The 15,243-nt window shown below is 42.9% G+C and overlaps 2 protein-coding genes across 4 annotated transcripts in view; one reads left to right on the plus strand and one right to left on the minus strand.

The window, feature by feature from the left end:
* The window catches only part of DHRS12 (dehydrogenase/reductase 12), a 28,536-nt gene that overhangs the window by 11,596 nt on the left and 1,697 nt on the right, over positions 1–15,243 (plus strand). For 2 of the 3 annotated variants that reach the window (XM_042866726.1, XM_042866728.1), the window contains 4 exons: positions 10,790–10,851; positions 11,604–11,708; positions 12,279–12,369; positions 13,665–13,802. In XM_042866726.1, the coding sequence (XP_042722660.1) occupies positions 10,790–10,851; positions 11,604–11,708; positions 12,279–12,369; positions 13,665–13,802 (396 nt within the window). Of the gene's footprint in view, positions 1–10,789; positions 10,852–11,603; positions 11,709–12,278; positions 12,370–13,664; positions 13,803–15,243 lie in introns of those variants that run through there. The other variant, XM_042866727.1, reaches the window with a different exon arrangement.
* Positions 13,596–15,243, minus strand: part of WDFY2 (WD repeat and FYVE domain containing 2) — a 75,381-nt gene continuing 73,733 nt past the window's right edge. The window contains exon 13 of the mRNA XM_042866725.1: positions 13,596–15,153. The gene's annotated coding sequence lies outside the window, so the exon portion shown is untranslated. The remainder of the gene's footprint in view (positions 15,154–15,243) is intronic.

Here is a 15,243-nt window from a genome sequence, read left to right on the forward strand (position 1 = left end):
GGGTTAAATTAGGGGAGACAAGGAAGAAAGAGGTGAGGACAAGCAGAGAAGACGGTGAGCAAAGGGAAAGGTTCCCCCATAAGAGCCATGGAAAAGATGTGAACACACAGGAAGCCAACAGTGAGAAGAGCTGTGTGCTGCCACTGATGTACGAAGGGTTGAAGGCTGCACCTCTTGCAAGGAGAGGTGTGTTGCATGCTGCTCTCCTGTTGCTCTCTTTTCCCTTCACACAAGTATGTGGCTATACAAAGGGACTGTTTTTAACATACTCAGAAGTGGCCATTAAAAAGGAGCTGTGGTGTTTTGTTTCTCTGTTTTCCTCCTGATTATCAATATCTGGGATGAGGAAGAGGGGAACCTTAGGCTGTAAAGATGGGGCATCGACAGAGCTAAGCATTCAGAGCCTGGGAACCCTTGTTTGGTTTAATTCTTAGCTTTGTTTTGCATAGCTTCCTTAACTCCTATTTACTTCTGAACATTTTAGGGTAGAATTATCTTGTGCTTAGCTGATATTGCACACACATTGTTTTTCTGCAATTCTGACTGCATTAAAGTGACAATTAAAAATTCAAGTATAAAGGCACAGTTTCTGTTTCTTCAATCTTGTAGTAGCATTCTGTTTCTTGTGGCCAGAATTCAAAATGAGTTTTACTTTGCCATCAAATTTCCCCTGGCTGTAGAAGTAGAACTTCAACATGAGAAATGTATCCCCCTTGTTGTCTTTCAGACAAAAAATCAGCATTTTGCAAAGATGCAGTTCATCTGGAGAGAAGCAGAGTGAAGCAAATACAACAGTTTGAACATGAAAGCATGTATTTGTGTAGTTTTAAGCACTGGGGAAATGAATTGCTGGGGAGCTGTGTGAGTACATCACTTGAATCAGATTTTATCACACAAGTGGAAGCAGCAAGTTCTGCTTTCCCAGCTGTAAATCAGCCTCACTAGAAATCTACAGCAGGATAAAGCTGCATGAATATGGTAGAGGAAGCTGAATTATGATTGTGCTGAACTAGGAAAGTGCCTGTATTATCTTCTGTCAGTGTTACGTATAGATCTTCTTTAGTCATTTATGTGTCACTTGCTGCTTGAGTGTATAAGAAGGTCAGGGAGGTGGCTGCACATTTGAGCAGATGAGGCAGGTAAGTCATTTTCTGCTGTCCAACTTCTGCAGAGTGCAGAGAAGGAGTGGATTGTCTGCCTAGGCTGGTTCTCTTTGTAACAGTAAGGATTGTCTTTTGAAGCTTTAGAATAGTGTGGGACTTGGATGATGTGGAAGGGACTGTTTGTGCAAGGGAACACTTCTGTGCTTGCACATCAGGCATGCATGGGGGACCAATGCTATCAACAGTGCAGGTGTTTCGCTTCAAAGTCAGAGATGAGATAATAAATCATTCCTGTCAGAGGCACAGTAGTAGAAAGTAGTCTGGAAAAATGCGTGTCAGAGCAGATGCTGTGTTAAGCCATTTCCCTGAGTACTGTGTGCCTTTGGGCATGCTTTACTTTGGAGAAGTTATTTCTCAGTAACTAAAAGCATGTCCCGAGTTACTTCTCAGTAACTATCTGCTACAGATTCCCAGAGAAAACCATGGCTACGTTAGACTTGGCAGGTATATAGGTTGGCTATAAACCAGGATGTAATCAGAGAGGACAAACTGAATTCCCCTCCCTGCTTTTATCCTCAGAAAAACTGAAGCCTGGCCTGTTTTGAACATCTGCAGTTGTCCCTCTCTTGTTAGCAGCATAGAAGCAAGAACTTGTGATTGCCTGATTTCTGTAGAATAAGAACATTATTAACACTTTTATTTTTTCCCCCAGAACTTCACATGCAGAGTGTCCCTTTCATCTTTCTTTGACTGTTTGTTTCAACCCTGAATCTTAGCTCAGGTCTAATAATGGAATGTGTAGGTTGCAGCTATCTAAGAATGCAAGAATTAGCTATAAAATGCTTTAAATACAGAGCGTAGTCTGTTAGTTCTGTGTCTGATTAACATTTACATAAGCTCTAAGATTGCTCATTTAGGTGTCTAAAATGCTCTGAAGCTTTTAAATCCAGGCTGTGGGTATTTTCCTCTTGACTGACTTATTAGTGTGTTTTCAGATATTTTGCATAATGGGTGTTAGAGTTCAGTTCTAATTGATGATCCTTTCTTGGAGAGAGTGGGCAAAAATGAATGCATAAGCCCTCTGATAGCTAAGATGAATATGTAAAAAAAAAAATAATAAAAAAAAAAATAGTACTGGTTAAAATAAAAAATAAACCTCCCTGAACGTGAAACACCACTGACTGGCTAATTGAGAACAGTTCACTGCATTAGGAGGTACAAAGACCTCTCCGGTGTTTCAGCCCTGTGGAAAAAGACTTGGGGTTCCTGAAACACAAAAAGCTAGACATGAGCCAGCAGTGTGCACTTACAGCCCAGAAGGCCAACTGTATCCTGGGCTGCCTCAACAGAAGGGAGGCAGCAGGGAGAGGGAGGGGATTGTCCTCTGCTCTGACCGCATGAGGCCAGCAGGTCCATGGGAGGGCCATGAAGATGATCAGAGGGCTGGAGCACCTCTTCTATGAAGAAAGGTTGAGGGAGTTGGGCTTGTTCAGCCTGGAGAAGAGAAGGCTGTGGGAAACCACACTGTGGCCTTCCAGTACTTAAAGGGAGCTTCCAAGCAGGAGAGGGAATGATTTTTTATATGGTCTGATAGTTATAGGACAAAGGGCAATGGCTTTAAATTAAAAGAGGGGAGATTTAGGTTAGATGTTAGGAAGAAATTCCTCATTATGAGGGTGGTGAGGCCCTGGCACAGCTGCCCAGAGAAGCTGTGGGTGCCCCATCCCTGGAGGCAATCAGTGTGCAAGAGACCAAAAGCCAACTATACCAGGTTAGATGGTGCTGTGTGCAGCCTGAGCTGCTGCGTGGCACTGCCCATGTTGGGTTGGAAATGGATGGCCTTTAAGGTTCCTTCCAACATAAACCATTCTATGATTCTGTGATTCTACAATTAGACAGGTGGGAGAAGTGTATGAAAATGTCAGCTGCGGGTTGATGGTTCCAGCTTGTAAGTTCTCCCACAAAACAAAGACCATTCAAACCAACAGTATTCAGTCATTTTGGGAAGAAAAAAAAAGCCAACAACTATCAGTGTTGGTAGACAAGTGGAAGCAACAGAAATCTGTTCCTTTTGAAGCACTAGAAATGCAGCTGAAAGAGTACCTGTTTTCTCTGTTTCATTGTCCTCCTCACTTTCCTTTTACTCAACACATCTTCTTGCTTGCCATGGAGAAGTAGCATATCCATCACATTTTATTGCTACTTAACAGCCAAGGGGATGCTAAAACACACTCAGAGGTAAATAAGTGGTGCTCCCACTGAGTGTGACTTTCTCAGTCTAATGAAACCTCCTGTGCTCGCATGTTGCAATAACAAAGCTGTACACTGTTCTCTGTGAGCAAGAAGGGGTAGAGCCAGGGGAAATAAGATGTTAGGGCCGTAAGAAATAAGATGCGCAGCCCATCTATGACAATGACTGAATATTTTTCAGTCTCTTCCCTCCACATAAACCATACGTAACTGGGTCTCGTATGAGCCAGCATTGCCTGTCAGTCTGTTTCTGAACTAGTTGGAGGTCAGGCAGCTTGGATGGCAGCTGCTGCTCTGCCATGAAGTCAGTCTTTGCAGACAGCCTTACTTATGTGAAGGAGCCTGTGATACCAATTGACTTTTACTGAGTTTTGAGACAGAGAGATGAGAGGTGCTATAAAAAAAAAAAAGGTGAAGTTAGATGTAGTTGTAAATCTACTAGCTGTACTGAATTCTGGTTTCCCAGGACACAGAGGAACCTTTATTGAGCTGAGCTTTGTAATTCAAGGGAAATGTGGACCTTTGTTTTGTCTTTCATGTTCATTAGCTCTTCCCATGCACTCTCAGTTATTGCCTAGTGTGGTGGAATTGCCCCTCAGAGACGGCGCACTAAAATCCTCATTCCTGATCTGATACTCAGGAAACAGGCTCAGGGATGTCTCTCACTTGAAACTGTATAAATTGAAGGCTTGAAAAGATAACCAGGTCAAGAAAGAATGTCAGCTTGTGCTTTTTTATTTTCTCTTTTCTTTTAAGCCTCGGACACAGGAAAAGTAAGCCAATTTATTTAACTCATTTCTACCAGATGAGCAAGCCATTGAAATCTGTATTATAAAACTTTGTTCCCACTTTTTTTTTCACAGCTGAAATAGCACTGTTCCTAATAATACTGCAGGGCTCAGTAAGATGGAAAACTCCACTGAATGTAGTGCTGGCTGCCTGCCCTTATCTGGATGTTAGCAGATTAGAAACCTCACCAACAATTCACCACTAATTGCCAGACAGAACATCAAGCAAAAACTATTGTAGAATACACTGACACACTTGGGCCTACAATAATTGCATCATGAATTAATTTGATGTTACGAACAGGTAGTGGCTTTACAGTATTACTTCTGCTGAAACAATGATTTTCTTTATAAGTCAGTGTGAAGTATAGGTTTGGGGGTCAATTGAAATCTGTAAAGCAGATATAGGTATGTATTCTTGTACTATCACTATATGTGGCATCTTGCTGATTTCCAAATTGGAACTATACGAATCTTGAGGATTCTTCCTTATTTTAGCAGGCTAAATGTAAGTTCCAACACCAGCATTTTGGCAATCTGCCTTTACAGTGTTAGTTTTATTTTCTGTTAGGGCTGTTCTGTGTTTTGCTTAAACTTCATGTTCTGTTACAGAAGGATTTGTAACCTTGTGTGGAAAGACTCTGTCTGATTCATTGTAGACTTCAGCCCATTGCAGGGAGATAGCTTTCATTTTGGTGATGCTGTTGTAGAGATAGTGAGGTGAATTAACTATTAGAAGAAAGTGCAGAGCTACCTTTCAGCAAGACCTAGCAAGAGTTTTCCACAGTTCCCTCAGCTTCTACTTCAGCTCATGTGAAACATGGCCTGAGTTTATTTTGATATTTGTGAAGCAGCCCAGCTGATTTTTGTTACATTTTTTTGAACAACTTTGTGTATGATTTGTATGTTTTACTTCCCTCACAGCTCCTCATTTCCTACGCTTCCATCAGTGTGGTTTCTTAGTGTGATTGTGAAACGTTGCGTTACTGCTCATACAGTTTGACAGAGGAATTCACCGTATGGAGTTACAAATGGGTGTTATTAATTAGAGCACAATATGAAATTACTCAACTCAATTGAGAAGATCTCAGAGCAAGCAGAGAAATTGCACAACACAACACATGGTGATTCTATTTTATTTTATTTTATGTTATTTTTTTTATCAGCACTTGGGAAGAAGTGTGCCTGAACAAAGCGTGTTCTATTTAAGTGCCATACTCATTGCTTCAGTGGAATTACCACATGTAATGCACAGGCTGACAAACCACACTATTGATGAAGGCTGCTCTGGAAGTGATGCCTACTATGTTATTATGTTGGCCCACAATATCAGAGGTGGATGTTGGTGGTATGGCAGTAGAGGTTGAAGCTTCCCATATTCCATTACATTTTGTTGCTGTGCAGCAGGTGGCAGCAGAAGGGAAGTCTGACGAAAAGGTGTCTGATATGGGAGTGTGTATGTGCCACTGTGAAAGAAATGGCACCCACTGACGTTCACTGACACTTGCTGAATGTTTGTGGAGACCAAACAGTGGGTGTGAGCACAGTGAGACGATGGGTGGTGCATTTCAGCATTGGCAACAGAGATGTGAAAGGCAAGTCACATTCTGGACAGTCACACACTGCTGTCACACCACACAATGAAGAGCACTTGTATCAGCTCATCTGCATGAATCAATGGATTATGACCACTGAACTGTGCACAGAGCTGAATATCAGCTTCATGTATTGGAAATGACGGTGGCAACATTGGAATATTGCAAAGTTAGCACCAGATGGGTCCCACAGATGCTCACATGGGAACAGATAAAACAGCGCATGCAAGTTTGTCAGGACCTATCAAACCAATATGAGACTGAAAGTGAGTTTCCTGGATCACATCATTACCAGTGACAAGACGTGGTGTCAGAACAGCAGTCCATAGAGCACTGACATGTGAATTCCCCACTGAAGAAAAAGTTCAAGAAGCAGTCCTCAGCAGATAAAGTGATGTGCACTGTCTTTTGGGGTAGGAAATGGGTGATCCCTCTGGATTGTCTGGAACCCAGACAAACCATCAACTCTGGTCAGTCAGTGTTTCATGACACTGACTAAGCTGAAGGCTCAAACTTGCAGAGTCAGGACAGAGAAGAAGAAAACCTTTCTTTTGTGACACAGTAATGCCAGGCCGTGTAGCGACTTTGAGACCCACATATTGCCAGTCTTTGCTTGACTGATGTACCACTCCTTCTGATAGTTCAGATTTGGCTCCCTCTGACTTCAGATGAGAGAAAGATGGACTTCAGGAGCAAAGTAACAACGCTGCCCTAGCAGCTGTGAAAGAGTGGGTCACTTCTGTTGGTGCAGATTTTACAAGCGTGGCATGCAGGCTCTTGCTGGAGAAAATGCACAGCTAATGATGGTGACTGTTGAAAAATAGTGTTTTGTAGCTGAGAATTTACTCTATCAAATAGTGTTATTGTGCTCTTGTTTATCTGTTGTAGTTTCCATGGAAGTAAACAGGAAGCATTACTTTCAGAGCAAACTGCATACCACATGGCACAGTTGTTTGAATGGTTTGTAGTGGTGGAATAGCTGTATCCTTATAGGAAAGATTTGAATTACAGGCTATTATACATGATTTCCTATTACGTGAGCTCAGCTTTAAGACATAAAACTTAGAGGAATTTTTACAAAGAAAACCAAATGTGAAGGGAGGATGTTTATCTTTAAAAGGGATTATGCAACAATCCCAGGAGCCTCTTTTACTCGGGAAAATGTGGCCAGCAAGTTCTGTGTCAGACCGCAGTACATGGAACAGGGCTGCAGCTTGTACAATAGGCTTTTCTAGTTGACTCTTCACCTCAAGTCAGGGCAATGTGAAATCCTGGACACGTGGGTGACAGACTGGAGGCTTAGTTACCTGCTTCTGCATTCCTGCTGCTTCTGAGCAAGCTCCTGTTTCATCTTGCTGGGCTCCTCTGCAGCTCTGCAAATACTCCTTTTCAAAGGGAAGTGGTGTGTACCATTTCACTACAAAAAACAAGGGGATGCTGCCTGAGTAATTCCAAGCAGTCTGCAATTCTTCACGAGCATCCTGCAGACCTGTGCAGGAAATGGCCTTGGCTCAGGTGAGTTGCTCAGGCACATGCATCCTGATTCCAGTTGCCTTATGGCCCAGTGGGCTCTTTGCACCTCCACTGTCAGAGTGGCAGGCTCTGGGGAATGGACTTTGCATGCCAGCATCGAGGCTGAGCAGCTCCATTTGCACAGTATCTAATTGAGAGACAAGGGCATGCTTTCTGCAGAATACTCTCAGCAGTACTGGCATTTCCTCACCTACCTGAAAAAGTTTCATTTGGTTTCTGTCAGAAGCCCAAAATGGAAGATCAGGATCGCCAGGATACTCACTGCTTATTGCTGTTCCAGTACAAGGAGCATTGCTGTTGGTCATTTTACCCTCCATGCCACTTTGAGTTCCTTTTGGTCTCTTTAAACAGCAAAGAAAAAGACTTCAAATAATCTAGAGTCTGAATACAGTGCTAGTCAAGCATTAATCACATTTGGAATGCTTATTTTAGCTAAACTGTGGGGGAAGAGCTTTCTCTTTTAACAGACAAAAATATTTTTTGTGTCAAGGGCATTGCTAGAATGTTCATAGAATCACAGACTGGCTTGGGTTGGAAGGGACCTTAAAGCCCATCCAGTTCCAACCCCCTGCCATGGGCAGTGCCAGCCAGCAGCTCAGGCTGCCCAGGGCCCCATCCAACCTGGCCTTGAGTGCCCCCAGGGATGAGGCACCCACAAGTTTCTCTGGGCAGCTGTGCCCATTCAGTAATGAGATTCTTCCTAATATCTAACCTAATTTTCCCCTCTTTTAATTTAAAGCCATTCCCCCTTAACCTATCACTGTTAGATTATGTAAATGTCTGTCTCTTTCCTGCTTATAAGTTCCCTTCAAATACTGAAAGGAATGGTGTTGCAGTGTTCATTTTCGAAAGACAGATGTCCAGTTTGTTGATATGAATAATCAATTATTAGCAAAAAAATTAATTTGAATCTTGCTTTGATCTCCTTAAGTGAGGAGGGGAATTGTAGTCTCTTCTACCAAGTTAGAATCTTGGTTTTCCTCAGAAAAAGAAAAAAGGTACTAAAAATACTAAGTTTTCTCTTTTTTATTTTTATACTGCCCGTGCAATTCATGTTTTTGTAAAGACATTTGCAGCATTCATTTGCAGCTTACCCTTTTCCTTAGAAATCTGTTTCTGCATTACGGCATTCTGCAGTACAGCAGTGCTTGGCACAGTCTGTGCCACGCAGTGCATGGCTGTGACAGCCTGCACTGCCTGCCTTTAGCACCACTCCTGTCGGTTTGAACACGACTCCTCAGCTATGTGCCAGCTCTGCGTGGGGAAAAATGCAGAGGTTTCAATCGATAATGATGCATTCCAACCAATAATACGCCTCATTAATCTCTTATTACTGAGTTTCTTGTCCAGGCTGTTTAGCCAGACAGATCAGCCCATGAATGTATAATATTCAAGTGTATTTTTTTTAAATACGAAGGAATTTGTGTCTGGACACTTAAGACTGGGTCAGCAGTTGGTGAAGTATTTCTAAGCAGAAGGGCTTTGCTTTTAATGCCTGACACATCTGTGTGCGTTGGAGAATCACAGAATCATAGCAAGGCTTGGGTTGGAAGGGATCTCGAGGATCATCAGGCTCCAACCTCCCCCTGCCCCCCCCCACCCCGCCACAAACAGGGCCGACAACCTCCATATTTAATACTAGACCAGGCTGCCCAGGGCCCCATCCAACCTGGCCTTAGAGGAGATGCTGCTGGAGGAGACCAGGATTGAAACATGTCTTTTCACACTGCCTCAAAGTACATGAGCAAATGGTTCAGTGGGCAAAACGTCTGATGCTCTGGCTGTGTGGGATTTAGTGAGTTCTTAATAAACTCGTGGAACAGAGGAGACAGTGGCTCTGCAGTTACTTTGTGGTTTTAAATAAACTTCTGACAAGCTGTAGTTGCTATAAGCAGGATTACTGGCATTGAACTTTTCTCTCATCCAGCTGGAAAGCAAAACAAAGCCTGGCATTAATGAGGCAATCCTATTACATTTAGAGCTAACAAACAAAACCGAAGCCTCTTGAAAGTGTCGATCTGCAGGACAGTAAAACCAAGCACTGCCATCGCTGGTGCTCTGCAGCTCAGCTTTCTCCTTCAGGAAATGCAGTGCCTTTAACCAAGATGTGCTGTTACTTTGCATTTGGAGAATCCATTGCAAACCAGAATTTAATCCAGACTCTCAGCTTGTAGTGAATTGCAGCAGTCCCTGATGCTATCACCATGGCCTTGTCCTCATGATGTCACCGGCTGCGGTCCCCAGAGGACACGTGGGCTCTCAATGCTCGCTGGCAGCTCCTTTGCTTGCGTTTCCTGCTGCAGGCAGGCTGCTCTTACTGCTCTGCTGTGCCTTCATTTTAATCTGCTTGGGTTTTAAATATATCATCTGCATATGGATGTCCCAGTGATGCTACAGAGAAAAGGATGGCTGTTGTGACTGACGGGAGAGCCGAACAGTTTGTTCACCAGGCATGTAGCGCATTTAGCTGTGCTAGCATATTTATAAACACGCTGTATTTTAACTGGGTGATCTCATCGCCTCTGTGGAAGAGGGGTTATAAAGACACATGCTGAAGTCTTCATGTGTAGGGAAAAACATGGCCTCGGTGGCTCATGGAAAAAAACACGTTTATCGCTGAGATGGAGCTGTTGAACTGAAGCCATTTCTGGAGAGACAAGAGAAGTGTTGTGCTTGATGCAGAAATGCTAGACTGAGTGGGGCTGGACTTATCTGGAGTTCAGTGGAACTTCTAAAACACAGTTTTCAGTGGGGAAAAAATGTAAGAGAAGTCTCTTGTAAGAGACAGAAACAAACAAAAATCCCTCCATTGCATTGGAACAGGTGAAGCAGCACTAGGTGTGTCTGAACCAAACATGCCAGCAGATGAGCACTGCTCTGAATAACAAACTTTGCTGGTTATAGTAACAGCTGTAATGGAATATATTTGTGCTGTTTGTACAAATTATGCTAAATGAACACAATCAAAGTGTGGAAATACACAGTTGAGTTTCTCCAAGTAAACCTAGCTCAGCCTTGGACACACGATATGATTATTTTCTCCCTGGGCAACCTGATGGAGCTGTTGTGTTCCTGTTCAGTGCAGGGGAGTTGGACTAGTTGGCCCTTCTCACCACAAAACCACTTGGAGGGATGCACTTGTGAAGCATGGTTTGTTTCTCTTCTTCATGGCCCAGCATAGCTATGTGTACATATGGTTCACACAGAGTGGAAATACCTTCCTTATTTCTTTGCTGGTGTTACCTCACTCCCCAGGGAAATCCATACCTGAGCCATGCAACCTTCAGAGGCACAGCTGGAATGTAGGGAACCTTTTTTTTTAACAGGTAAGATAGACATAAAAGCCTGCAAAAAAACCGATGTGCCTTTTGAGACAAGATGGATAGGGTAAGTAACACAGCAACAGAATCATTAAGCTCAGATGAAGTTTCAGAAATAAAGGGAATTTGGTTATAGGGGGCAGGGAGAAAAAAAAGCTTTTGGAAAGAGGAGTTCATGTTGGTGTCTGTCTGCCTTGTAGGTACATACGTTCTGACAACTGCCCTGCTGCCCCTCCTAGAAAAAGAAGCTGATGCCAGAGTGGTAAGTTTGGGATGCTGTTGGAAAGTGGTGTTTAACAGTTCTTTTCCTGTGATTTGTGACAGCATCTCTTTGCCTATGTTAGCAATGCAGCATTATTTATAATTCCATGAGCACCTCTAGTATCCTCTTGGATTTTGCCAGCAATGAGCTCCTTCTCCAGTTCTTGCCTGCTGCTCTGAACCCTTCATTGGAAAGCAGAGTAAAATATTTCCTTTAGAAACTTTCCTTTTTTGTTTCCCTGGGGCTAGTTAGCTCCTGCAGTGTAGTGCAAAATACTAACAGGAGTATAGGCTTAAAAACCTTTACTGGTTTTGGTATTTGGAATTTAGAATAGGACAGAAAGTACATTTTTAACATGAAATTTCCTAAGTTTTGTATAGTATCTCTTGTTTCTAATTAGCTTATATTAAATGCTAAAGGTATAAACTACAAATAGTGCTGTTTTGCTGTTTTCTTTCTGCCAATTTCACTTCGAAAGGAAAAAAAGACAAAGAGTTCCCTGATGGAGTCGACACCATTTTGAATGAAAATCAATTGTTCATTTCTTTTTAAAAGTAATTCTTCCACTATATCTCCAGGTAAGCTCCATGTATGAGCATGAGCACAAGCACAGCGGGGAATGGGCAGGAGAGTCCTGCTCCCAGGGATTCCAAAATGTGGAATTACATGTGAATTACTCATTCACATGCATGAGTAAACGACACTGGGGAGTTGTTTGCTTTTTCATTTGTTTTTCATTCATTTGCTTGCAGGTAACTGTCTCTTCTGGGGGCATGCTAGTTCAAAAACTAGACATATCTGACTTGCAGTCAGGAAGTGGGACGTTTGATGGAACTATGGTGTATGCTCAAAACAAGGTACAGCCCTGGTTTTGAAAACGAAGCCTAGCACTTATTTGCATGCTGACATACCATCTGCTTTGCACAAAGCCTTCACACACACACACACACACACACACACACACATAAAGTTTGCTGTGGCTTTCCCATTGCATCCAACCTGTTCAGAGATATGCAGGCAATAATCTTCTGTTGATGTCACGCACTTTTGGTGCATATCACCTTGGCAGGGGGAACATGACTTTCATTTGGTTTGATTCAAGTTTCAGTGGGGAACACTGTCTTTAGCTGACAATCCCTTTCTGTTTGCTTGATTCTTCCTTGCAGTCTACAGCAAGCAGAAATGGTGAGTAAAAGCAGTGTAACCCCTTTAAGAATAAGCTTGTGGGTATGGTAATCATGATGGTGATCATGATGGTCTCTGCCAAAATTACTCACTAAGCCCAATGTGGGTGAGCAAGGATATATTTCTGCTATACATAAGTGCCATGATATTGCACATTTGGTATAGTTTACTTCCCTGGGAACAAACACTGTGGAGAGGATGTCAGACTTGATGCTAATCTGGCTGTTCTTGCTCTATTCTAGAGACAGCAAGTTGTCTTGACAGAACAATGGGCAAAAACTCACAGAAGCATCCATTTCTCTGTTATGCACCCGGGCTGGGCAGACACTCCAGGTATCATTTGCTTGACACTCAAACTCCCTTTTTTTTCTAGACTAGCCTAAAAGCAAACAGAAGAGAGACTTTCTGCTAAACTGCTCTAGCAGGTGCAGTCATTTCTTGTCTCTGAACTGGTGCTTAGAGTAGTTTTGTACTCCCTTGGTAGTCCTATCCTGCACAATGTCTGCCATCTGCATGGAGCTGGAGAATAATAAAGGGCTGCAAATGATTCCAGCCCCATGCAAATGCACAGAAAAGCCTCAGTGCTTGAAGCTAACCTCTAAATTGCATTTGCAACAGGACTGTTAAACACAGAGACAGCTTCTGCCTCTGCGAGCACCAGTGTGCAGATGTTGTAAGCCTTCAAGGATGCACGGGAAAAACAAGCACGCATCGTGTGCATGCCTTGTTCCTCTGCTCTTCCTCTAAACATTTATAGTCATGGAGAAGTGGTGTGCTTGGCTAGACAGCTCTGTCTGAGCTGCAGCTGTTCGTTACTGCCTGGCTCAGCAGGAGGGCCAGCATGCGGGTTGTGTTCTGCAATATGTTCTCAGCCCCTCACACCCCAGCTTGGGCTGCAGACTAGCAATCCAATATCTGATTATTATTTTTTTTTTTTCCCCAGGGACACAGTTTTCCAAATTTGTTTCTTACAATAGAGACATTTAAACCCATCTACTTTTTGCTTGAAAATTAATCTGTCCAAATCTTAGTGTTACTTTTTCTTTAAAATATATTTATTTTGCACATCGTTGATGCGTTCCCAAACCTAATGATCTTTAATGTTATGCCATAAAGTTCAAGGGCTACCCAATCCCCTAAAAATAAACAGCTGCAGGAGACAGGCCTTCAGTCATCATCTGTTATATAAAATATAAATAATCCAGTGTTTAAACACCGAATATGTAGTTAGTTTCACCATAAAATTTTGAAACACTGTGCTGCAATTGATTTCCTAAAACGGATGTGAAAATAAGAATTAAAATCTATCAGAATACCTGTTTATTTGGTATTTCTATTTCCCCCATGTTTAACTTCTTTGGAATTGGATCAGAAACCTCTCGCTAATCCTGTTCTCACCTCCTGTTAATTTTCTTAGTGCAATTCGATCCAAACAAGCAATTGCTTGATCATCTGGCAGCTTAACGCTATTCCACCGTGGTCACCATGTGCCTGGCTATGGAGAAATACTTTCATTATTTTTGAGAAGCCTTCCCTTCATTGTACACTCACAATGGCAATTTTAAGCATAACTTTTTTTAATCATAAAAGCCTTGCATGGTAGCCCACCATCCCATTGTTCTCTCTAGCTGTGAGGTCCTCGATGCCAGACTTCTATCAGAAGATGAAGAACAGCCTGCGTACAGAGGCGCAGGGAGCTGATACTGTGGTGTGGTTGGCAGTATCATCTGAGGCAGCAAAGTTACCCAGTGGCCTCTTCTTCCAAGGTGAGTCTGTCATTGCATGTCAATGGAGACTGCTAACTGCAATTGTAGCATCCTAATCTGGCCTGGAAAGTGATGGAGACTGGACCAGGCAGCTGATTTTCAACGGGTAAAGGGTTTCTCAAAGTTATCCCAAGACTAAAAGTTTAAGTGAGCTCTTAAGAAAGTAAAGAGAAAGTCCTGTGAAAGACTGTTAAACTGTTGTGTTCCTGCTTTTGTCCTCTAAATCAGCTCAGAGACTTCAGAGCATTTCCTTAGGGAAGTTTTCTTGGTTTGAAGTGAAGATGGCTGTTTGCAGAACTGTGCCAACGGAAAGTAAATCACAGCAGCCAAAACTGCATCTTTTATGATGCTGGGAAAGTAGCAGCCCTCTCACAGAGTGCTGAGGGTTGGCTGTGCTTTGACAGGTTCTTCCTTCCTACCTCTCCATGCTCATGTGAAACTGCCAACACCCCCTTTCTCTGAAGCCAGGCAGAGATCAGAACACAGTGGCTTTTTTTTGGCATTACTAGCATAATGAATTTAAGTGGAAGAAATAGGCCAGAGCCTCTTCTCTCAGACAGGTGGCAGGCACCTGAGAGAAAGCAGCTGGAAGCATAGATGTCTCAGTCCTGATGCAGGTCGGTCCACTAGGAGGAAGGCAAAGCTTGGGATAACTGCTTACAGGCACCCCACGCTGCGTGTTGGATGTCAAATTGCAATTCACTGGAGTTTCTAGTTGGAGCATGCAGAAAGTTTGGACTTTTTGAGCTGAGTTTACTTTGTCCTTTCTGTTCCCTCCCAGGCATTGCACTGGGTTGGTATACTTCACCTGACCTTTTGCATGTCTTCATGTGGTGCATGCAGAAACAACACCTCCCAACTGGTCATTCCACTCTCTAGCCCCAGAATTGCCTTTTTTTTGTACTCCTGTCATCTCCTGCTGGTCCTGACTTCTTCTCAGAAGAATCCATGCTCTGGATCCTAATTCCAACAGTCCCTTGCTTTTGGCCTTGGTCTAACTCTGGCCTTAGTAAACAGGAAACATGCGTTGGCTCTTCAGCTGTAGGTAATGACTTCTGAGAACTTTGGCATGACTGCTCTTAAGATTGCAAGGGAATTTTTGTGTCGTGTGCTTACTGCATAGAGATGGAGTCAGACAGTTTTTTCTCTCCCCCAATGCCTTATGGGTGCCACAGGTTAGAGTGTAAGGTCTTTGGATCCTTTAGTAAAGGGTTTAATGTGCTGGAGTCAATGCAGACCCTTCTGATCCTAGACGGCCATTTCCTGAGTCAGTAACACCTTCCCCCCGTTTCCTCTGTTCCGTTTTATTCTGTTCCCTTTGAGTGCAAACTAGAGCCAGCATTTCTTTTTCCTGAGGAAAAAAAAAAAAAAAAGGTAAGAACATGACTCCTACAACCAGAATTCTCTGCATCTGCCAAAATAAATAAAAAATGTCTGACAG

This window comes from Lagopus leucura, unplaced genomic scaffold, assembly GCF_019238085.1.
Source record: "Lagopus leucura isolate 7727_CA_CO unplaced genomic scaffold, USGS_WTPT01 Super-Scaffold_100001, whole genome shotgun sequence".
NCBI lineage: Eukaryota > Metazoa > Chordata > Aves > Galliformes > Phasianidae > Lagopus > Lagopus leucura.